This window comes from Carassius gibelio, chromosome A18 (assembly GCF_023724105.1).
Source record: "Carassius gibelio isolate Cgi1373 ecotype wild population from Czech Republic chromosome A18, carGib1.2-hapl.c, whole genome shotgun sequence".
Taxonomy (NCBI): domain Eukaryota; kingdom Metazoa; phylum Chordata; class Actinopteri; order Cypriniformes; family Cyprinidae; genus Carassius; species Carassius gibelio.
In genome coordinates, this window is record NC_068388.1 from 1,762,367 (window position 1) to 1,788,675 (window position 26,309).

The 26,309-nt window shown below is 34.8% G+C and overlaps 1 protein-coding gene across 2 annotated transcripts in view; it reads right to left on the reverse strand.

Moving 5' to 3' along the window:
- The window catches only part of LOC127934168 (transcription initiation factor TFIID subunit 4), a 69,636-nt gene that overhangs the window by 37,190 nt on the left and 6,137 nt on the right, over positions 1 to 26,309 (reverse strand). Inside the window, exons 3-13 of one of the 2 annotated variants that reach the window (XM_052531365.1) lie at positions 24,684 to 24,782; positions 23,150 to 23,293; positions 21,565 to 21,687; positions 20,125 to 20,214; positions 19,140 to 19,289; positions 17,119 to 17,194; positions 15,973 to 16,087; positions 11,623 to 11,792; positions 8,129 to 8,259; positions 6,902 to 7,027; positions 3,240 to 3,296 (exon numbers count right to left, since the gene is read on the reverse strand). In XM_052531365.1, the coding sequence (XP_052387325.1) occupies positions 3,240 to 3,296; positions 6,902 to 7,027; positions 8,129 to 8,259; positions 11,623 to 11,792; positions 15,973 to 16,087; positions 17,119 to 17,194; positions 19,140 to 19,289; positions 20,125 to 20,214; positions 21,565 to 21,687; positions 23,150 to 23,293; positions 24,684 to 24,782 (1,281 nt within the window). The remainder of the gene's footprint in view (positions 1 to 3,239; positions 3,297 to 6,901; positions 7,028 to 8,128; positions 8,260 to 11,622; positions 11,793 to 15,972; positions 16,088 to 17,118; positions 17,195 to 19,139; positions 19,290 to 20,124; positions 20,215 to 21,564; positions 21,688 to 23,149; positions 23,294 to 24,683; positions 24,783 to 26,309) is intronic. The other variant, XM_052531366.1, reaches the window with a different exon arrangement.

The following is a 26,309-nucleotide window of genomic DNA, read 5'->3' on the forward strand; positions in this document are numbered from 1 at the left end:
GTGAAGGGCTGAAAGAGACGAATGGTTAGGAAACCTGCCCCGATCAGACAACATCTGTCCGTCAGACGCTCGTTTAACAGCGTCTCCCGAAGGAAAGACAAATCACAAGTCAGATCTCGTCGATATCACGACTGTCGTATCAAGGGAGAGCAAATTGAAAAAGACTCAGGAGAAGCTTCTTATAGATTGGCAGGAAAGAGCTCAGAAATGCCTCTGAATCAAATCTCAGAGATCCCAATGTGAACTTTTATAGCATGCATAATGATGCACGGATCGTTTCGTTTGGGGAGAATTTGTTAAGGAATATTTGAGACCAAGCTAATTGCAGATTTTGGTATCTTGGCTAGTTTGAGCACAGTTTGAGACGTCTGTCTTCTTTTTTTTTTATTATTTAATACTGCACATCAGAAGCTACTAAATACATGTTTCCCTGAAGAGAAAATAAGTACAATTTAACCTATTTATCCAATGCTAAAAGTTTACACACCCTGCCTCTCAATGCATTGCATTGCCTTTTTGAGCATCAGAAATTAAATTTTTAATTTCCTAAGTACTCAAGCGTATTTAAATTAAGTTGCAAAACTCATGTATTTTGAAATCTGTAGTGAAATAAATTAAGTAACCTTCCCAAACCTAATTGCAATCTACTGTAGGAGAAACAGACATAAAAGACATTAAATCTGACAAAACAAAAGGTGTAAAAGTCCAAAATATATGACGGGATGTTAGTCAAAGATGATAATTATGTCATCATTTACTCACCCACATCATTCCAAACTTGTAAATATCTTTTCTATGGAACACAAAAATTGTGAAGAGATGAGTCTGAGTAAATATGAGAACCTTTCCTCTTAAACTAAATTAGTGTGTAAATCTCATCAAGTTGTTGGTATAAACATGACTACTAGTGACTCTGACAAAAGAGATGCAGAAACGCTCTTTTCCTAACACACACACATCACATAAGTGCAGTAAACTCTGTGTGTGTGTGTGTGTGTGTGTGTGTGTGTGTCCATGGCGTGGTTATGAGTAATAAACCTCTCTCTCGCCGCTCTACCCGTCACAGAGAGTGAAAGCAGCGCAGATCAACCTCATTATCCTGATGAAAATTTGGGCAGATGTGTGAAACCTCTACGACAGAGGCAAACAGCAGCTCTGTCGCCTGCAGCCGATCAGGAGATGAAAACCGGAGGAAGAACCGCACTGAGAAACGACCACGGCCATTACGCCCGGAGAAAGAGAGAGAGAGAGAGACGGGAAAACGCCATTCCTGGTGCAACAGCAAATAAAAGTGAGATTTCAGCCTATTTAAAATTCTGATTGGAAACAAGTTGGGAGTTTTTGATGACACAGACGGAGCCTGTGTGTGTGTGTGTGTGTGTGTGTGTGTGAGTAGTCGTTCTGTGGTTGGAAAGTTAATCTGGCTGTGTTGAGATGATGAGCTGCCTGCCACTTAACAGGGCGGAGATCCACTTTGATCACACGGCCTCGGGCACAGCCTATTACAAATCACCTCATTTACATACAGCACCGGCTGATGGGAAGACTACAATCCACTCGAAAGGGTTACACCTCTCTAATGTGGAGCAGGAGAGACAGAGAGAGAGAGTGAGCGGAAACAAGGGTGATACCTAAAAAAAAAAAAGATGGACAGATGACAATCAGGAGATCTAGTGAAGAAGATACACGGGTGACCAAACCTTAGAACGAAACATCAAAGTTCAGCGTTTATGCTTCGGACTGTTATTCCTCAAATCATGTGTGCATCAAGAAAGGTGCATTGTTTTTTTAGTAAGTAACTAATTAGATGCATCATTCTCACCAGCTGCACCATGAAACAGGAGGAAAATCCCACAAATGCACATCTAAAGAGCCGATGATTACCGATCACTTTTCATCACAAGAACACACCCCAAAAACACTGTAGCAACCGCAGCATGCTGAAAAACACTCAGAACATCCTAGAAACTGCATTGCAACCACTTCAGCATAGTGAAAAGAGGTTTGCATGAACAAAAACACTTGCATTTTCTTTAGAGAACATTGAAATTAGTAATGATAAACATATAAAAAAGATGTGGGGTCTGGGGTTTGTTCACAATTTGTACAAAAGCAATCGTTCCTAATGCATGAGAGTAAACCACTATTAGATGGTGTGTATAATTAATTTGGACTGTACACCTTTCAGAACTGAATTGAGAATCAATTTAAATTCTAATTCCTGTTTTAAACAGGATACAGAATTGCAATTTGAATTTAAGGAGGTAGAATTACCAGTAGATTATACATGTACAGTATGGCACTAACAAGGCCGAGATCAAGGGTTTGATTCCCAGGGAAAGTGTTCACTGAGAATATGTGTAACTTGAATGCAATGTAGGTTTCCTTAGATAAAAGCATCTGCCAAATGCATAAACGTGCATTTAAGTGTCTGATTCAGCTTCCTTTGTTTTGTAATAGTTTTAGTATTAAAAGCAAAGTCATTTTCTCAGATTGACAGTAGAAACACAGCTGCCGGTGGAAGGGTGGGATAAAACTCAGCTTTGAGTCGAACGATCAAACCAAGTGAGCAATTTTACAAATGCATGTCTATGTTCGTATCAGAGTTGGTTTTGTTTGGACATCCAGGGCACTATGCACCATCAGTGACGGCCGGAGTGCAAACACCACAGTGCACGTCACAAACACATGCATTTAAAGCAGTTTCTTCAAATACCACAAATGCATGCATCAGCCTCGCATCAAAGTCAACTGTTTTCGGTAAAACTAGTGCGTCATTAGATCTACCAGGAATTGAGAGCCGCACTGTTTTTAATTGACGCCATAACAAAACAAAAATCAATGTGGGAGAAGACACAAGCAAGTAATTTGTGTCTCATACCACAGTAACGAATACTAATTGTCTCCCGTCTTGCGAGCACAGGACCAGATCGAGCATCATCCGCCTTTATGATGCTAATGGCCTCTGCAAATTATCCGTCAAACGGGAAAAACTCTGACTTCATCTCCAATCAGAGATTGCACAGCACATTCTCCTAAACACCAGCCCAGAGCTGGAGAGAAAGAGGAAAACGCTCATTTTTGCACAGGACATCAATCAGCGAAAATAATTCCTCAAACTTTCTTCTTTTTTTTTTTTTTCCAGAGTCAGACTTTAAATGGCATTACATATGTAGCACGGCATAAAAAATTCATCTGCGGGAGCCTTGAAATGTCAGTGGTAATGATGGAAGCCTCACCTCCTTTGCTTTCTGCTTCAGACGGGCTTGTTCTGGATCTTCTTGCCGCGAGCGACTCTGGGAGAGAAAGAGAGAAAGATGGAGGGAGGATGAACGACAGGAGGAAGGATGGAAGGAGGGAGAGACGGCAGGTGAGAGCATGTCGTGAGCTCACCTCATCTGCAGCACTAAAATAGTTAGGGACAAATGAGGGCAGATCTGATGTGTCAAGGACGGAGTGTGTGTGTGTGTGTGTGTGTGTGTTCAGCGGTGAGTGATTCTAGACCTGCAGGCTGTGCCTTTCAAACACACACACACACACACACCGCCATAAGCAACTACTCATCAAAAGACAACACACACACTGTTACAAATGCAGAAGCAGCCTGACACTCATCAGTGTGTGTGTGTGTGTGTGTTTGTGTGCATGCATACAAATGCAGAAAATTCAACAATTATTCCAATTTGTGTGTGCATGTTTGTGCCAGTGTCAAAACTGTTAGCCCAACATGCATCTAGTGGGCCTTTCGTCACATAAAGTGCTGCAGGAATGAGTCCTAAAACCCAGAAATGAGCACTTCTGCACTTCCGGTTCCCTCTGCTGAAGTCAAGGGGGTTTGAGTCAAATGCCTGAAATAAGGCTCAAGCTCAAGAACTTTTAAAATAAGCATCGATATTTTGTGTTGAGTTTGTTTATTTATTAATACAAACTCATGCATCACGTGGAGTGCTCTGTTTACATATGCAAAGGAGGAACCGTATTTAATTATGCATTCATTTGCATAAATGTCCTGGAATACTGGATAAATCAAGGTTCAGAATTCTTGTTTTATTCCGATGAAAATGTTTAAGAGGGGATTTTTTTCCTCTTTTTAATCTCCCCATCAATTAGAAAACACTGTCAATAGCAAGAACAATAAATAAATACATTTTGACATTGTCTTTAAGAATGAAATGTATAAAATCAGGCAGATGTTACGTGAACAAACCCCCCAGTAAAACTCTTCAGAATAAAACTGGTGTATTTAAGTACTGCTGAGGTGGAGGAAAAAGTACTGTACTTGAAATCTACAGATTGAAATAGATAAAGTACAATAAAACAAACTGTGTATTTTAAAAGACTTCTTTCCTTTATGAAAAGCCAACTAGCCCAAAATCAAATTAACTTTTGCATGAAAAACACAATGTTTTTGCCTGTAGCATCATGTCTTAAAGAATGAAAAAGCTGTCCAAAGTTTAGCGGACATTGAAGTTTACAACCATGTGGTTCCCTTTCTGGTGATAGCATTTAGGCTTCATAAAGGTTGTGTTCATTTGTGGGAACTATCTTGATAAAATGTGTAAATCGTGTGTGTGTGACTCCAGTCATACTTGAAATGGAATGATCTCAACCCCGAAAAAAGCTAGATTTTTTGTTCTCTCTTGTCAATATTCATTTATTCGTTGTTTCCAGACTACGCTGGTAAGGATTTGTGGAGTTCAGAGAGCTACAGACGAAACGTTTACGATGCATTTGAGCTGGAAACACATATGCATGTTTCCCTGATCGTGTTTTAGGCTTCAGCGGAGTTGAAATCCCTAACAACTGTGATACTTCAGCTTGTGTAACGTCTCATTCAGGCCCAAAGTCACAGAGGTCGGCGTGGCCATTCACACTCGAGTACGAGCTAAACGGTCTCGTTTTGGGAGATATAATCTCCCGCGCGGCCGAGCTTTGGCATAATGATGCCGTTAGGCTGAAGGGAGGCGAGACTCGGCCATGCGAAGGAATCTTTACAGCGGGTCATCGTCTCTGAGCTATATTAGTTAATGACGGAAACGAGCTGAGATATTGTACTGTGGTGCATGTGTTTCCTGGTCATCTTACAGGATCAGATCAGAAGATAACAGACCAAATACATGAAAGATGAGCACTTCTCTGTAAATAAAAACACTCTTGGGTAAACTACCATTGCCAATTAATTTTGTTATTGTTATTAGATATCTGTAAAATATGTTGCAGAATGATTTAGACAGAAATTAGAGATTTGTTATTTGATTTCTTTTAAAAAAACAAATTATAAAAGAATGCTTTTGACTTGATGTACACAGACATTCATTCATATCTTTCCAAAGCTCATCTAATGTCAGTGCTCAGCATCATTAAGATACTATGAAGAATTATATTTTATATAGTTTTTATTTTTGTATTTACTGTTTTCCTTTTAACTTTAAAGTTTTTGTAATTATGTTGTCATTTTTGTTATTACTATTATTAGTATTAGTATGCCCATATTGAGTTTTATTATATATTATATATTATTATTATTATTATTATTATTATTATTTTTTTTTTTGTTAAATTAAATGAAAAGAAAAATGTTGCTTTGGCACCTAACTGAAATATATACATGCTTTTTATATTTAATTTTACTTTATTTAAAAGTTTATTTTATTTATATTTTATTTTTTATGCGTTTTATTTTTAGTTAATTTATAATAATCCAGTTCTAAAGGGCGAAAAAGCAATGAAAATGAAAATTTCAGCCATCTGATAATTCATTTTACTTTTATTAATGCAAAATATCTGAAATAACATTGAACCAACATGTGGCTCAAAAATCTAATTGGCTGGTGTTTTATAAAAACCTAATCAATTTATAGCAGGGATTCTCAAACTTTTTTGTCAGACAAACCACTTTGACCTAAAATATTGACTCCACGTGATATTTTAAATTAAAATTACAATAATTTATCACTACAATCAAATGTACACAGTTCTCTGATGTTGGTTAATGGTCACATGACATGAAATAAAGTAAGTATATTAAATAATACAAAATAAAATAAAATATTTTGATTGTTTTTATTTTTAATTTAATTTTTAATTCAACTCATGAACCCCAGTTTGAGAAATCCTGATGAATAAGATGAACTTTTGAGGTTCATTGGTCTTACTGATTTGATTAATAAAGATATTGATTACAGCTAATGGCCAACTGAATATCAATAAATGAAATACAATTTAATGATGCAACTAATTTTACACAACATTAAGTCAATTTCAATAAGAAAAAGATTTTAAAAACTGAAAAACATGAATTTCAATTGCAGAAAATTGAAAAATTAACCATGGTAAAAGTGTAGTAACCATGCTTTTTTGGTGTATTGATTACCATTTGTTTAACCACAGTTTACAAATACCATGGTCAAATTGGTTAATGTGGCAAAACTAACTATACCAACCATGCTTTTTTGGTTTTATTTGTAGTAAAACCATGGTTAACTTTGGTAAGCAGATGCATATGTAAAATAATGCATTCATCGAACATTAATCCTTATTTAAATCAAAACTGCCTAACGATCCAGGAAGTGGTTCAGGACTGTGATGCTTTGAATGTGTTCTGAATCTGATCCAAATGTAGTCACGATTTTCTCAGTTTTTGGTTCAAAATATTTGCTTGAAACTTAAGTGTTGATAAAAAAAGATTGCATGAAGCTAGAATAAAATTTGTTTTTGCTATAATGCATGTTCAGATATTCATACAACAAGATATTCTGGGTGCCATTACACTTTAATGACCAAAAATACTTGTGGTGGCTGGCATTTTTTATTTATTTTTGAGAGTTAACAGGGTTGGGTGATCTAACCCATGCATTTGAAGAAACGAGAGGATCTTAGAGACCACGAGGAGCCAGATTACCTTCGCCGCTCTGAGGAGAATCTCTCGTTCTCGCTCATCTTTCCTCTGCTTCTCCATCCGTTCCAACTGCTCGAAAAACTTGAGCTGTGAGCGCACATCAGACGCCTGCTCGTACCCCTCATCTTCCTGCAAAGAGAAAGAGGTCAGGAGAAGTTTCCAGACACATTTTAAGTGTTTATTACTCAACCGTGATGAAAACTTTCTTCTCAGGCAGGTGAGATTTAAAAAAACATGTTTACTTCAGAACACGACCTCGATGATTTGCGCAATCCCTTCCTCTTTTTATTTTCTGATTAGCTCGTCTCTCCTCTCATCCCTGTCTCCGTCTCTCCTGTTCTTTGATGGCTATGAAGTCAGCCGTGCCGGTTTCAGGACGCTCTTGTTTTCTGCTGATGTCAGTTTCTTCACACAGATGCGTCTCGTACGGCTCATTTATAAAGCACCAGACGCAACAAAAAGCCACAACACAGACCAAACAGAAAAACGAGAAAACAAAACGTGCGTCCGTGATGGCGTTCCTCTTCGCCATGTACACAAATAAACAGCTTTTAAAGCGCTCCGCCACCTGCTTTTCCTCCTTTGTGGGTTTGTTTTGGGTTTCCGTTAACGCGAGTCTCTTGTGTTTAATGTGTGTGGGGTTTGAAAACTGAATTGTTTACCTGTCTACTTCAGTGTCCCAAAATTTTCACTTCAACAGCAGCGTTTCAGCAATACTTTACAATACGATTGCATATATACATATATCGAATGCATTTAAACATTAAAACTGCACACATAGACATGCATCATGAGCTAACAATAGAAAGTTTATTAAGAAAAACTACAGCAAACCAGTCAAGTTATTCAATGCAACAGCCAGTCAGAATGCAAATGAAAATTAATTTTCATGTTAATGATGTTTGATTAGTTTTTGCTATGAGCAGACGAATACAATGTGTGTGTGTGACTGTGCATTTATATTTTGTTCAGCCTGAGGTTTATTCATTTCACTTTCAGAGTGAAACGGGCAAAAAACAAACGTTTTATATTAAAAACAAACAAGGAAGCCCAGCCCAGATGAGAAAATGGAACACAAAAGTAATGTAACGTAATATAACGCATCACTTTCCATGAAAAGCAGATACTTTTTTAGGAAGTAATGCAATATTGTAATGCATTGCATTTAAAACCAACTTTCCCCAACACTGTATTTAAATAATAAAAGCATCTCTTCCACAAGTCTGGTACCTTAGACGAGTCCATTCTGTGCTGGGCGATGGAGGAGACTTTCTCCAGCACCGTGCGTAATCTGGACTGAGTGGCGTGAGAGATGAAGTTCACAGCCTCCAGCGGTACGTCCGTCACTCCGAACCTCTTCGCTGGAACAAGAAAGAAGCAGATGCAGATGTTACGAAAAAACATCAGTAATCAAACAAAACACATCACCGCGCAGATGTATTGGAAGGAAGTTCAGCGAGAGTAAATTACATCTGTCCTGTCTTATAAATCTGCTAGGTCCAATGTGTGTTTAGACAACAAAGATTGTTATGATGAACCGACACGACCTGCATTTAAAACACACGTATGTTCAGAGGATGTTTTGTCGCTCCAGAGGATCATTTCCAAACCTTATTCCTGAGTTTGGATGAGACTCTGTGGTTTGGAAGGTCAGCAAATCTGATCCAACGACCCAGAAGAGCTCAAGCAACTCTGTCTCAGTTCTTTCTCCTAAAATGTCTTAAGAAACACAAAAACAGAAAGTCTATACAGGAGCTATAAAACGAGCAATTCTGAGTCCATACGGAGATCTCTGAGTTTTGACTGCAGATATATGAATAGCACAGTCTGAGTCATTTTGGAGAACAATAAGAGATTATAAATCGAAAGCAACTTCGTCCATTGCACTGATACTGAGGAGAAAAAACAAAGACTCTCCTATGAAAAACTATTTTTTCTTTTAAAGGATAATTAGCACCAGTTTTTAAAGACCGCTGCGAACCGTCTGAGCCAGAAGTCTTTCATCTAAAATCCAAGTCAAGTCTCGAGTCTTTAAGCTGGAGTCTGGGTCGAGTCTGCAGTCTGGATTTTTAATGAGTTGCTGCAAATAAATTCTTGGCCTTAAAAATCATATTTACAAAGTTGTATTATTAAGATAAAATATGTTCCAGGGATACAACAATAATTGAAGCTCAAATTGAGTTAATCCAAGATACAAAAATACATAGATATACAATTACAATTTATGTCAAATGTATTTTACATAATTGTTAAATTATTAATTTGAGGAGGCACGTTCATATTCAAAATCATGTGTAACACCATGATGCAGCCACTAGACACTAATCAATCTAATTCTAGTTATAATTATAATTAATCAGTTTTAGTTGAGAATGCCCCCCCCCCCCCCATAAAATAATTTAGTCTTTGGGGGATATTTGTAGCAATAGCCAAAAAAAACATTGTATGGGTCAAATTATTGATTTTTCTTTTTTGCCAAAAATCTGGATCAGGAATCTTTTTTTTTTTTTTTCTTCTTTTTTTTTGCGTCCTCAGATTCCAGATTTTCAGTTGTGTCTTGGCCAAATATTGTTCAATCCTAACAAACCCTACATCAATGGAAAGCTTATTTATTCATCCTTCAACCGACTCCTTCAAACCAATGATTCATTCGGAGATGAAGCAAGTGACTGTCTTTATAAACTGTTCACTGAATCAAAAAAAAGTATATTAATTCAGGAATGAAACACTGCTGTTTTACTAAGAATCGCACAAAAGATCTGCTGTGGCTTTGAACTATTTTCATTTGTGAAACAGACAATACAATACTGTGTCTAAAACTTCAACTAATATTAACTTCTTGTTTATTGAACTATTGTATTAAAATCTATATCACATTATAATCGTGCCGATATTCATGAAAAACACAAATTACAACATTAGGTAGACATAATTACTTTTATTATAGGAACTGCATCTGAATAAATTATTTATAAGCTTGTTTCCCCATGGGGACTTCAATTAAGGTCACACACACACACACACACACACACACACACACACACACACACATTAAGAGAGAGAAAAGCCATATCTTTAAAAAAGCAATTTTGGATTGATAAAACGTCATGTTCGTTTTAAAGCTAGATTTTATTTTCATGTTTTTAAGGATAAAAAACTTGAGTTGTGTTTAAAATATTCACGAGTCTTTCTTGTCGAGTCGAGTCAAGCCTGAAGAGTTTCGGTCGAGTCTGAAGTCTATTAAAATGCAAGTCGAGTGCCCATCTCAGTTTGCTATTAACATAAGTTCTCTTCCACTGTTATCTTAAGGAAATCACACCAATTATTTAAATCCGCCACTTAACGCGCTGAGAGTATCCTTAATGAATGGAAACCAGATCTTAGAAAGGAACAACTAAACGGCTAAAAACATCATAGAAATTTCAAAGCATGACGAGTTTCTTAAGGCAACGGCTCTTTAAAAGCATTTAGGGGAACTAAAAAAACAAGCTTTACCTGTTTTTAAAAACTTAGAAGCATCAAAATTAACCTGTGCTTCCCGTCACCTATAAACAATCTGCCAGAAGAGCTTGAGTCCCTGCAGACGGAGCGCATCAGTTCAACCACACAATCATTCTGATCTGACATGGTTTACATGAGACACTCCAGATGGACAGAAGTCCTCACACACGCAGCTGGACTCTTAGGGCAACATGCATGAATGACATTAAGTGCACTTGCATTAATGCATTTGGCAAACGCTTTTATCCAAAATGATTATCATTGCATTCTATAAGGTGCTAGATGATGTCTTTGTATGATGTGTAAACAACAGATTTACAAAACTAGACACCTTCAGTTTAAACCTAACTGTGCAGTATTTGCTATTTTTCTCAGTATTCCTCTTTTTTTTTTTATGTTGCATTTTTGTTCAAATTTTAATTTTGCATTAAAAAAAGCTTTTAAATTTTTAGAATTCATTATTTCCACGGGAATCGAACCCGTGACCCATATTTGGTTTGTTTTCTCTGAATTCCCCCACTTTTTTCCTCCAGGTTTTTTCTTTTTCTTTCTAATGTTGCATTTTTTTCTGAATAATGCATTCAGTGGGAATCATACTCATGACCCACTTACTTTTTTATACGTGTATAAATGTATCTATCTGTATTATATTTATCCCTGTTCTATTTCTGTTCAAATTTAAGTTTTGATTTCATGTTGACTAAGAGTATAACACATGATAACTGTTTAAAGTAGCATGCGCGAGTGTAACACAAGGTGAATCAGGGAGTTTTAGGAGGTTTGTGTGTGTGTGCATTTCTCTCAGATTGAGCCGAGCTGGCAGGATTTGTGCCTCCCTTGGTTTGCTGTCACCTACAAGTTCTCCAGCAGCCCATCAACGCCGCTATACCACGGCCCAGTAGGGGGCGCTACATCGTCATACACACACACTCCTGATTTATATTGTTTGGATGTAAATGTTGGTGGTCACTTGCTGAGGAATGTTCCTGGTTAAATAAGCATGTTGACAGATACACGGATATGTACGCTGACAAACATTCAACTTTCATTACATTTCGTTATCTGCACAAACATGGAAGGATGAGTCGAACATTTCGGATATAGCATGCAATAAGGACAAAAGCTCCGGAGTAACTCACAGATGGACTTCTGTGTTTTTGTGAAAGCGTCTTATATAATTCTACACACATATTTAACAGTATGTGGTTGTGGAGATGCTGTACCTGTTTCCAGTATACGCCGGTGTAGCAGACCTGTAGACAGAAAGGCCTCGTCTTTACAGGAGCGGATCTGCGTTCCCACCAGATCAGAGTTGGTCGCTAGAATCCGTGCGCTCTCCTCGTTGAGGTTCACGCCGGCCATAGACGCCACATCATTGATGTCATCATCGTCTCTGTAGATACACCATAATCGTCAGTCTGACCTCACAGTGCATTACACAGAGGAATTAACATAATAATGCATAAATGATCGTAGAATAATGCAATCTACAGTCAGCCAGTGTTGTTTACATGCACAGATAAACTACTTTAAATATGAAAACTAAAAATATTTGTACTTATTAATATTTTAAGTTGTTCATGGTGGTTTTCAGAGCTTAAATGAAATTAATAATTTTCAATTTTATAAAAAAAAAAAGAAAAACATATTTGTAAATATTTTATTAAACATCAACATTAAAAAATGTAATTAAAAAATAAATAAATATAAAAGATCGTGGATATATTATTTGTTAAATACCCATGTGCATCACATGCATTCTGAACAGAACAGCAATCTGCATGCAAGTAAATACAATTTAAATAAATAAATGGGAACATGCATTTAAAAAAATAAATATAATAAATGTTTATGGAGAAGTTATTTGTGCACTTGAGCAAAAAAAAATAATGAAAGAAATTATTTATTTATTTATTTATAAATGCCTATGGAAATGTTATTGGTCTTCTACATGTGTGCATGTGTTATGAACAGAACGGGAATGTGCATGTGAGAAAACATGAATGAAAAAATTTATTTTTAAATGAATTGTAGAATGTGAAAACGAGTTCTGTCGGATCTGACTGATCCTGCGTCCCAGGAAGCTGTCTTCACATTTTGAGGACTTTATTTAACAAAACAGGAGAATTAGAAACAGTGTAAACATATTAGTGCATGTCAGTTTCTCTTCCAAAAACATCTCTAGAGGCATCTTTGACACATGTGCACGGATTATGAAAGAAATCAGATGTTTAATGAATGTTTAATGTAACAGAGTATCGGCACCACCTTGTTTAATTAGAAATTTATTTCAGAACAAACTCAAATCAGATCATTTGTTTTTCCAAAAGAGGTGGCCTTTTATTCCGACTGAGCCACGGGTCGCAGTGTAAAACTAAAACTAAATGTTTTAAATCATTTTTTGTGAAATTAATGAAAATTGTGAACTTGAAAATAATGCCTTGCCGACTAACTGAAATAAAACGTTTAGGCAGGTCTCATAAAATTACTAAAACTCAAATGAAATAAATTCCAGCTAAGTAGAAATATTAAACTAATAAAAAATGACAAAAGCAAGAAAGTATAAAAAATTAAACTGAAAATATAACAATAAAAATTAACACGAGTATAAAAAAGCTAAATAGAATTATAAATGATAAAAGGTTAATAAAACTTTTACAAAAAATACAATTAAAACATATAAAAGCTAAATCTAAATATTAATAAATACTATAACAATATATAAATAATAACAAAAATAAAATTGCCAAAAGTGAAACTGAAACAAAAATAAATGAAAGCTTAATAGCTTAATTAAAATAATTAAAAAGTTGAAAAATTAAAACATCAAAATAAAAGCTGATTCAATATTATTAATGAACACTATTATAGTAAAACTAAAAAGTTGTCTTTTTAACATGTTGTAGGCAGGTGTGTCAGTCCATCAGTGTGATTGGCAGCTCTTCCACCCAATCATTTCTCTCCGTTTTTCCTGTTCTCTTGGTAACAGTGTCCTAATTACAACACATTAGCAGGAGAGCGGCGGAGCTCTTGCACCCGAGGGACTGCTGAAAACTTCATGGCTCTGGTCACAGAGGTCAAAGTTCACTCAGCTCCGCTCTCATTTACATCCGCTTCTGGACCTCTGTTTCTGACATTGACCCCCTGGCATCTCATGCCCGTGTGTGTGTGTGTGTGTGTGTGTGTGTGTGTGTGTCCCAGGCTGGGCAGGGTGTCTATGAGTCCTGACACCGTAGTGGGAGCTGACAGAGGAGATTAGCACTGCACAGAGTTAGCATGTTAGCCTAGCTGCCACCACTCGCCACAGAAATCAATGAGAGCAACTCAATAGTTTGGTGTAGAAGTCATGAGTATCCACTCGCTCATTACATTGTTCATTTGAAGCTAAAATAAGTATTTGAAATATATAAGCTTTACAAACATACATATATTATACGTTTTATAATAAGCTTTGAGTTCAAAAAGTATTGCGTGCATCATTTAGCAAACGGAAAAGACACTCAAAATCAACACAAACCTACATAATAATGGATCATTAACGCAATATATTTACTATTTTATATTTAACTTTAATTTAAAATATTCAAATGGATACAAATGGGTGTTTTTATTGTTGATTAAAACTAAAATGATTAATAAATGGTTGGTAAATTAAATAAAATAAAACAATTATAAATATATGATGAAAAATTGATAAATTGATATTGATATTGATATGATAAAAAGCAACTAATTGAAATAAGTGTTTGAGTGACAAGTAAAATAAAGTAAAATTACTAAAACTAAAACAAAAACAAAATAGTGAAAGCATAATATTTTGATATTTGATGTTTTAAATTTAAAATTTTAGATTTAAATGTTTTTTCTATTTTTGGTTTGTATTTTAACTTTAGGTAAAATTTATTACATTTTTATTAGTTTTATTTATTAGTTGTTGACATTTTTTTTGCTTTTTATATTTAAATATTTTTAATATCATATTTAAATATATTGTTTTTTTTTTTATGAAATAAGATATATTTCATTACATTTCCCCTAAAAACAATTCTAATAAAATAATATTACAAATATTTAAATATTAAAAAACGAATAAAAATGGCAAAATCACATAACAAACATAATAAAACCAAAATTTAATATATAAAAAGAAAACTAAAATAATTGAAAATAATAATAAATATATAATAGTATTATTAAAATAACACTGATACACAGAGTACAGGAGTCGTGTGCCGATATTTCATAATTAGTGTTATTCAGAATGAGCCACAGCAATAGAAAACTAATATGTTTTCTATATTTCCAAATTTTATGTTTTTAAGTGCTAAGAAAATTTAGTGCATTAACTAAACTAAACTAATCTAAACTAAACTAAACGACAGCTTCGAGTTGAATCGGTTGTTACCCGATGGAGCCAATCAAAAACATCAAGGTCCCGAAACACGCCTCCGGGTAAAAGGTTCGTCAGTACCGAGCAAACCTGACAGCTTAATTACCCACACTGCTAAAGATTTATTGGTTTATCAATCAGCGCCTGCAGCTGAAGCCCTGGGCAGAGAGAGAGTGAACTCTGTGACCTGTGACACACACACACACACACACACACACACACACACACACTAACACACACACACACACACACACACACACTAACCCTCACTGGTCACCACGATATTCACACTTTGGGCTAAATACAGTATCTTACTGTGAAGCCATGATGTATGAATGAATATTAATATTAAATTATCAAAGCTATACTGTATAAACTCCTTTACTTTTACTTTTTTACATTTGATATTTATTTTTAGGTATTTTGGCTTTTTTTGAAATTACCTGGCACATTAAATGAAAGATCAAATCAATGTCATAGCATTGTTATTGTTGACTTAAAATACAAATATATATATTAATAAATTATTTTCTGTAAATTAAATAATGGTAACACTTTAAAAAGTTAGTGTTAGTTAATGTATTAACTAACATGAACAAACAATGAACAATACATTTATTACAGTATTTATTCATCTTTGTTGATGTTAGTTAATGAAGATACAGTCATTCACTGTTAGTTCGTTAAATTCAAAGTGCATTAACTAATGTTAACAAGCACAACTTTTGATTTTAATGATGCATGAGTAAATGTTCAAATTAACATTAGCTAAGATTAATAAATACTGTAGATGGATTCTTAGTTCATGTTAACTAATGAACCTTTCTGTAAAGTGTTACAATCAAAAAGATAAATCAAAAATTTATTGCATATATATATTTAAATTATAATTATATAAACATATAAAAAATATTTGTAATTACTATAATGATATGTTAATTTTATTTTAGCTTTTATTTTTGAAAGGACCAAACACATTAAATAAAAGAAGTAAGCATCGTCCGGTAAACCAGACACTAAAGCTTCAGCTCTCTCTTGTGTTCGCTCTCACTGACATTCAGAAAGACTGTTTAGGGAAAAGCAAGCATAAGACGGATGAGAGGCAGCGGTCGGCCCTCGCTGAGAGACTGGGCCCCAGGACCGGTGAAACGCTGCCCCCGTGTGTCAGCGGCTGGTACTACACCTGAAGGAGCCTCCCCCCGGGTCATTCAGCTTGTTCTTCTGGTTTCCTGAGAGCTGTGTGGTGACGCCCGCAGGGCTTTTGCCCGTCTGGATAACCGCAGGCTTCCCTAAAGTACCTGGGAAAAGACAAGACAGCATTATCATGAACGTAGACACCTATTTATATCAAACTTGCCTCTGTCTGGAGCTCAACCAGCTCAGCCCAGCCACATTTCACACCAAGACATTATATTTTAAGATTTTCTGCATTGCAATTTTCTATACACACACACACATACATATATTTTTTGTATGGACAATTAAATAAATTTGACCACAAAAGTCTCTCTAGATAGTGTTTGTAACTCACTTTTTTTCTTATACAGATTCTCATTGCTGTAATATAGTGATTTTGCAACACTTTAATGAGAATTTGGTGGGAAATGTGCCGAATTCTCATGAAAATAATGTCTCGATGGGCAAAGCTTTCATTTTCTTTTAAATAAAAAAATAATAGCAATAAATAATCATTAATAATAAATAACAAATACATGTCAAAAACACTTTACTTGAACCCTTTATGTATAATGTATTAAATAGGTATTAATTTCATAATTGAAATCAAGGTTAAAATGCATTATAATATTTGCAAATTCTTTGTTAAATCTGAAATGCATCATACACTAAAGGTGTAACAATTAATCACATGCATTACAAGGCATAATTAATGCATTAAATAGAAAAAGCTTCAAGTAAAATGAGTGATTAGTAAAAATAATAATTTATCTTTATTTTTTTTCTATGGTTAAATATGTCCCTTGCATTTTTCTTGACAGGCATATTTACTGATTCTCTGCTTTTGTCTTTATGCATGTCGCCACTTTTTTATATTTTTCTCTCAGTCTGTCTCTCAGAGTTCCTCTATACACTCCTCACTGTGTCCACACACACACACACACACACACACACAGAGTGACTGCCAGGGTCCATCTGAAGGTGATTTTAAGAGGCATGTTCTAAGCCTCCAGCTACAGAAGACAGTATTTTTAGACTCTTTCCCGCTGAATATCCACATTAAGGGCTCAAATATAAGACACCAGACTAAGATGGACAGGAAAAGATGAATGGATTGTTAGATGTGAAGGTCGTCTGTGTTGTGTTTGCTCACCTGTTGCTCGCACCGTCTGTGTGATGACCACAGGCATCCGGATCTGACCTCCAGGACCCACTGCCCTCTTGATACCCTAAAAACATTCAAGATTTACAGTTTACATCCATATCTGTTTTGCCCTAGAATGTGCTTATTATAAAGATCTCATTGATTTACATCATAAGCTTCAGAATTTAATCTTAATACGTTAAGCATCTGCACCAAAATGCATATTTTATCTCAGTTTGAGTCTCTGAATAAAATGAAGTTGTTGTTTTTTTCTCCCATATTCTCAGACTATACGAACCATAAAAGCTTGATGCATTGATTATGACACGTTACAAAAAGCACATGCAATTCTAACAAATATTTTGCCTAGAGTTTAAACTCTTCCCTTTCAAACAATTAGATGCTTCTGACTATTATTTCATAAGTCAGGATTAATAGGGTTAAGATCTGATTTCACGTAGTCTTCTAGGTGTCTGTCCTGTATTCACAGAATTTAAAATAATTGCATCACGCGGTCTTGGAGATGAATTTGGGTGTTAATAAAATAAACATCTAGTTGTGGTCTGAAATGCAAAGGCTGGATTTTTCCAAGCACAATAGAGGGAGAGGAAGAAAACAAGGTAGTGACAGAGAGAGGAGAAGGGCAGGAAACAGGAAGCAGACTAACAGAGACCCTCAGAGATGCCCCGAGCAAATCTCATCCATCCACTCCACTTTCCCTCCGCCTGCATATTTCTCTGACTTGTTTTCTTGTGCCTGGACAGACTGTCGCTGCATTACAGCTCAGAGCCTACAAACCTCGGGGAGAAACGCAAACACAAACCCAGGTACGACAGTATTCAGGTCCATGACGGCACACTTCGGGCTGGACGAATATTCAGCCTTTTGAAGATATTCAACATAAAACTACCTTTTTTATTTAGAAATATGTTTTCAGCAACATGCATTAAATTGATAAAGACACGTATAATGTTACGAAAGATTTTTTTATTTCAAATAAATGCTGTTCTTTTGAACTTATCTATTCATCTGTGAATCCTGGAAAAAAAAGGATCAAAATATTCACACAAATATTGTGCAGCACAACTGTTTTCAACATTGATAATAATGAGAAATAAAATATATATATATACAGTATATTGATTTTCATTTACATGCATTAATTGCAATGCATAGTAATAAAATGTAATATTTATCAACAATCTTTGCATGTAAAATGAATAACAATGGTTTAAGCAAGCATTTAATTAAAGAATAAGTATGATATGCAAATATGTTAATGAGGTCAAGGTTTATGGTTTCGGAATGAGACTATTTCATTTTAATAAAAGTTCTGGGTATAGTACATCAAACGCTTTTATTCATATGAAGAAGCACATCTACAGTACATAACAGAAACTTCTATTTGATATGTGCATTTTCATCTGGACGATGCATTTTATTCGAGTGTTTACAATACGTCTAACATGTTTATGATTTAAGAATGCATCTAAAACTGCTTTTAAAATAAGTGTATCTGATGCCTGTTGTTTTCCAGATGGGACAGATATCTAAGATTTATGGTATGGTTACATGTGTCCCTGGAGCACACAAAAAGCCACAAGTCCCTGGGGTATATTTATAGCAATAGCCAAAAATACATAATATGGGTCAAAATTATTGATTTTTCTTTTATGTCAAAAATCATTAGGATATTAAGTAAGGATCATGTTCCATGAAAATATTTTGTACTGTAAATATATTAAAAAGTAATATATAAGTAAAAAGTAATATGCATTGCTTAGAACTGCATTTGAAAAATTTAAAGTAATTTAAAATTCTTTTTGGCACAAATACTTGTATCTCTGACAAATATTGTACTATCCAAACAAACCATGCATTAATGGATGCTTTCAGATGATGTATAAACCTAAATTTCCAAAAACGGACCGGTTTTGACGTCCAGAGTCACATATATAGTTTCTGCTGAATTATATGAATGAGAAAGAGAGAAGTGAAGCATATTAAAAAAAGGGGATCTCAGTGCATACTTGTGGCAGTACAGTGGTGCTGTTGGGCAGGTGTGGACGCACGCTCACACTCGTCTGAACCGGAGTCACACTGGTTTTATTGGGCTGCGGAGGCTGAGCGAGAGACTGCTGGCTGTTCAGAAGAGACAGACGCAACGCAGGGAGACTTTTCTACAAACACACACACACACACAGAGAGAGAGTTAGTCTCAAAGTAAACACTTGCATTAACAACCATAAACAAAATATGCATATATATATATATATATATATATATATATAAAATAAACATTTGATGCACAAAATGTGTCCCCACTTTTGAAATCAAATACATTCATGAAACCCGTGTATTTGAGTAATAAAAAGAGAAATCCAAAATCTCCTCTTTTAAAAATCTTAAAGTAACACAAGAACCAGTGTTTCGATTTCTGTTCTGGAGATTTATGCAAACAGGTGCAATGCATCATGTGAAAACGTAATAAAAATATACACAATTCTTGTTTGAAAAAAGTTATGCTTTGAAAATGTAAAGCCTGATTTTTATCATGTCAAAAACTCCTGAATGTGTTTGCCTGACTGTGTCTATGAATCTACTGTTTTTTGAAAGCTTTTGCACATTTCTAATCATGAAAAATACTTAGCTACCGACATAAGATTACAAATACTCTACTAGTAGAGACCAAAATATATATAAAAAAAACAACTTTATCTTTAGATTAACCTGTTGAAACATTCACAGTAACAGAAGGATCTCACTTCTGTAATTTCAATTCTATTTGCAGTGTGTGAAGATTCGGACAGAGATCATTAACCTCAGCAATCATTGAGGACACCTCGGGCTGACGATGGCTATTTCTGGAGGATTTTGACGTAAGCGAGCTAACACTGCATGACAGCGCGGCCGCATTAGCGTGCCAGTTCAGACCGGGCAGGATGTGACACGTATTGTGCCTGGCTGGACACGTCTGCTGGCTACTGACCGCGAGGAACACACATGTTAACACACCTTCAGGAAAGGGACGAGGTACGGCTGCGGAGACGACTTCAGCTCGGACTGCAGCCGGCTGGTGAACTCCTCCGGATCGATCTTTGCATCCTGAGAGCAGCGACAGCAGATGTTCAGATTACATTTACATTCGTGCATTTGACATCATGAACCCACAATCTTTTGCACTGCTAATGCAATGCTCTACTACAGAGCCACAGATTGATACCAATGTGTAGAGTAAAAAACAAAAAACATGCAAATTACAGGAAGAAGAGCTGATTAGTGCAGGATGAAAACAAATGAACTAATTTCATTTTCAAAGCACACACAAAATTTATGTGTGTGTACTGTGTGTATTTATTTTGTATGTATAAATACACACACATGCATGTTTATATTTCAGAAAATATGTTATTTTATATATTAAATATATTTATTTATCAAATAAATTATATGAATATAAATATACAGTAGATGTGTAAATAGATGTAAATATTTCCACAATATATGCTGTATGTGTGTGTAGTATGTTTACATATACATAATAAATATACAATAAATAATATAATATAATATAATAAAAATGTTAGCCTGAATGCACTGTAAGTCGCTTAATATTATAAATATTTCTTGATTTTCTAAATTATAGCGAATAAACTGTGATAAAATGTGAAAAGTTGAAGGTGTCTGAATACATTTTGGTTTAACTATATACACATGGTTTTTTATATATTCACATATATCAATTTAATGCACCTATCAAAATAACAAAAGCAATAAAATGTCTTTTGATTTTAATGACGAAAATTAATGCGCATGTTTAACTTAAACTTGCAATCTGCAAAGGATCGGGAAAGTATGTTCAAATACTCCATTTAATGTCCAGAAAAAGTTTATAAACAAAGTTTTTACAAAATCTGTAAATTTCTGTCCAGCATTAGGCATTCATATATTCGTTTATTTATCAAAATTGAGATTTATGAGTCACCTGAAAGCTGAACACATGAGCTTTCCAGTGATGCATGGTTTATTAGGATCAATATTTGTCCGAGATACAACTATTTGAAAATCTGGAATCTGAGGGTGCACAAAAATAAAATAAAAAACAAAGAAAATCAACAATGCAAATGAATTTTCAGCAATGCATATCACTAATCAAAAATTAAGTTCAGATATATTTACGATATAAAAAAAGACTTCTTCGCACAAATGGTTGTAAAAGCTATAATGCTATGAAATGCCTCATATTTTGTGAGAAAGTGTGATGTGCTCAAGCAACTATTTTTGAAATCAGCATCCAGAATTATTAATAAAGTACTGGATTTCATTCATTATTTAAGATGCAGGCCGGTGTAAAATGAGGCCTTTCATGAGGACATTTAAAGAAAGAAAAAGAACATTCTACACACTGTTGATTGATGAATTCAGATATTTCTGGAGCAGAGGCGGCACACGTACCAGTAAATCCTGCACCAGCGCTTTCACGTTTCGAGACGTCTCTGGGGAAGGGGAATTATGGGATGCCAACTTGATCAACGTGGCCAAGAAGTTCTTGCACTTCTTCACGTTCTCCTGCATCTCCTGACGAGAGAGAGAGAGATGGTTGTTGAATTAGATGTGTCTCAGTCGAGATGAAGTGTGTGTGTTGATCTGGACGGCCGCTCGTGTGAGTAAACAGTTTATCTGTGTCTGACTCACACAGACGCACGTCGCACGCTCTGTTGTGCTTTTGTTGTCATAATCAGCGATCGAGCCTCACGGGGAAATCAAGTATTTTAGAGAAATCCTCTAAATTCCATTTAATGCTACAAAGCTGTCAATCATCTGAGGTTAGAGAAAGTGTCAATCAAAATCTTTTTTAGGGCTGATGGCGTGTCACGCTCACACTGACTGAGGTTTACTGAACTCAAATACTATTTGTATATCTCATGCAAAGTTTTCCACAAATGTTACACCACAAAATCAAAAGGAAATTAAGCCTATTTTTTAGATTTTATGAATTGTGACATTATTTTCATGACAAGTAAACACATTTTGCCACCAATATTCATTAATATAGAGAATCTGGATGATAATTTGATATAAATTACTGTAACAAAAATTAGTTTTTTTTTAATCTGTATAAATTGAAGACAGAACAACTAATAGTATCATTATGTATAAATATTTTCAAATTTAAATAATCATTATTTTTATCACATTATGAATAAGTAATTAAATCCTAATGCATTTTCTGCAGTAAAATAAAGAAAACGTGGGAGGATAATATAATGAATTGACATGAGAATCAAGTAACAAAATGTTCTTAAAAAAAAAACAAAGGTGTAAAAAAATAAAAACTGTGTTCTTGACAGGTTTTTGAGATTCACCTGGATATACAAAAGTTTTTGGGTCAGTTTGATCTTTTTGAAAAATATTATACTTTATGCAGCAATGATGCATTAAAAAACCATTTAAAGTGACAGCAAAGACATTTATGATGTCATAAAAGATTACTATTTCAATCCTGAAAAATAAAACGTACCATGGTTTCTACATAAATATGTTCTATAAAGCAGCACAACATTTTTCAACATTGATAATAATCAGAAATGTTTCTCGAGCAGTAAATCATCATATTTTCATGATTTCTGAAGATCATGTGACTCTGAAGACTGGAGGAATGATGCTGAAAATACAGCGGAGCATCACAGAAATAAATTACAGTTTAACAGATATTCACACACAAAAGAGTTATTTTATATTGTAATAATATTTGAGATTTTTACTGTGTGTTTGATCACACTGACCCCAAACTATTGAATTGTAGTGTTTGTGAACATGCATGCCTGTGTTTGTGTGCAGATGTGATGCCCAGATGTCTTTTGTCTATGCGTGAACATGCAGGCAGCTGTGTGTGTGTGTGTGTGTGTGTGTGTGTGTGTGTGTGTGACAGTTAACCAGTGAGGCTCCAGGGGTCCAACAATCACTCACTTGAGCTGAGAAAAAGAATAGATAAAGAGAGAGAGCAACTTCCATGCTTGGATACGGGGGGCACACAGACCTGGGAGACGAGCGGAGCTCCAGGGGCCGGGGCGGCTGCGCTCTGTGGGGCCAGTGGCATCTGAGTGAGGGGCCCCTGGGGGCCCGAGGCCGGCTGGACCTGCTGGGGAGCTGTCACTGCCACAGCGGCTGCCACGGGGCCCTTCTAGAGGAGGAAGGAGCAGAGACACAGAGATAAACACAAGCTGACGTCTGCCTGCCAGCAAGGCCACAGAGAACAGGAGAGACGGCCACAGAGAGAGAGAGAGAGAGAGAGAGAGAGAGAGAGAGAGGGAGAGAGAGAGAGAGAGAGAGAGGGGAACTCAGAGCACCTGACGACTCACAGTTCTCTCTCGATCTCTGACATGCTGAGTTAATCCTGTCTGTTCTTTGTCTATAGATCTAATAAAACACAACTTTATGAATACACACAGAGGAGTAGATTAAAAAAACACATCCGATTGATTTGAAGCAGATTAAAAGCAGATAGGTCTGGTTTTGGATGTTGATCAGTTCATGCTGTAATGACAGCGCTGCTCATTTACAAAATGATATTTACAGAAAGTATCATATTTAAATAATTAAATAAAATGGAATAATTCCAAATGTTTCAAAAGCTGAATGTTCTTCAGAGTTTGCTCTTTTTATCACTAATTAATTTACTTTTTTCTATAGTAGTTTATCAAAGTTTTTTTGTCTTTTTTTATATATATATTTTTATATAGAATATTTCAGAGCCTGACATAACCAGAATTGAATATATTAATTCTAAACATTTAAATAACTTCTTACCATTTTATATATTTCTATGACATTTTTTTCATTGATATACTATTATAATTTTTGTTAGAATTAGATTTTTTCCCCCTCTTTTAATTTCCGTTTTAATTAAAAGTTTCATAAATTTGTTGTTTTTGTCATATTTATTGTTATTTTTGTTTGTTTTAAAATTTGTCTGTATAATATTTAATCTTTTTAATTTATCAGTTTTAGTTTTAGTTTCAGTAATTTTAGTACATCTATAAATGCTCAATTTTTTTTTTTTTTTTTAATAATATGCTTTTTTTTTTGTTTTTGTTTTTGTAATAAAAATGTTTTCTACTTACGGTTTAGTTTTAGTTAATGACAATAACCATAAATCACACTTTAAAAATGATCTCATATATTCAGATTCCTGGCTCTTAAATAAACTGATTGTTGAGGGGACAAAAAAAAAAGTTGATATCTTGATTTTCAATTGTTTTAGCTTTTTTAAAAAGCTTGTGTTGTCAAATTTTAAATAACTGTAAGTTTGCTGAGGATAATTGCTCACTGAGAAGTTGAAAACCACTAACAAAAAAATGTCAATTTTATTAATAAAATAAAGTCTTAGCAAAACTGTCAAACTGTGACAATACTCTCAATTTACAGCATGGCCTCTTGTATCTTATTGTTTGAATTGTTGAATTAAATCTGAATATTAAATCCACTCTGTTTTCTCCTCTGAAAGCTTACATGAACATAAAACAAGTGATGCTGATGAGAGAAAGAGAGACAGAGACAGGACAGATGCTCACAGCGGTGCAGGTTTGGGCCGCGGCGCTCGCTGAACTCGACTGGACCGGTTTGGTTTGAGCCGCAGGAGCGGGACGAATCGCCTGAGTGCTAACAGGAGACTGGAGCCAGAGAAAGAGAGGAGACAGAAAGGAGGGAGGGAGGAAAGAGATCTGAAAACCAGGCTTTCAGCATCAGGTTTATAAGATTCCCGTCAGAACTCTGATGAAGAACTGCTTTGAAAGAGTTTTCTCAGACACACACACACACTCATTTCTTCAGTGTTTTTGTGTTCACTAGGGCTGCTGTGCAATTAAAAGAGCATTTTGTGTTCAATACACTGATCTATAATATATATATAGATCAGTGGTTCAATATTATAAAAGGGAGAGTTCCGGTCCTTGATTCTGATTGGTTGAGCTGCGTTCCAAGCTGTTGTGAATCACTCTACAATGTAACATACACATTTGTTTATTTCTGTGTGTTGCTCGGCAACCACTTTGTTACAACCACAACTGTTTCTGAGGAGCTACATTGTTTCGTGGAAGAATACTGTTCTTATTAATATAATTATGCTTTATTTGCTCTGTTTTATTCTTAGAACCTTACTACATATGTGGAATAACCGTTTAAAGTTGGCCAAAAATAAAAGAAATTATAGTTAAACCTCCTTTACAGTGGGTTGAGCATCTGCCCTTTATTTTTACTTACATATTAAATATATTAAATTATTTTATTAAATTATTTATTATTTCTAAAATATTCAAAATATCTTAAATAATTCTTAAATATTTATAGAATAATTCTTATTTCTTTTGACCTGAAGGCAAATTATGTCCTTTGGCAATGTTGCAGATATAAATTTTGAAATTTTTAAAATAAACTTTAAATATAAAAAATAATGTATATTTAATATGAAATAATTCTTATTTTTTTATATAAAATAATTTATCATTTCTCAAATATGCTAAATTGTTTTAAATGTATAAAACTATTATTATTTCTGATATTATATTATTTATTGTTTTTAAAATATTACATATATAAAATAATTATTATTTCTTAAATTATTATTTTTTCTAAACAATAAAAATATACATAATAATTATTAAATATATACAATATAGTTTTGAGTTTAACCCTGAGTAAACACTTGGTTGAACCTTTTATTTTGCCTATATATATAAATTATATCTAAAATGGTAAAATATGCTGAAAAAACTTAAATGTATAAAATATTAAACATTCTATAAAATTCTAAATTATTCAAAGCATGCATATATCAAATCATTTAATTTCTTATATAAAATAATTCCTCACTTCTAAAACATTCAAAATATGCAAAACAACTGTTATATGGAATATATATACGTTTGTATTTCTTGTGCCTTGAAGGTGAATTATAATGACCCGGTGTTCCTGACATCCTAAAATCGTTCTTGTACTGCAAACCCTGATATCACTGTGTCTAGAGGGAGAAACACGGGTGAAAATCCCTCCTCTGAGGGCCAGCGCTGTGATGTGAGGAGCCCTGGACGCCCGAGACGAGGCACTGAGCCACGGTTTAACAGCTCCACTGCCAGCAAGCGCTCTCTCCTCACAGATGCTCGTCTCTGGGCCCCTACTGAGAGAGCGGCGCCCGGGGCCCC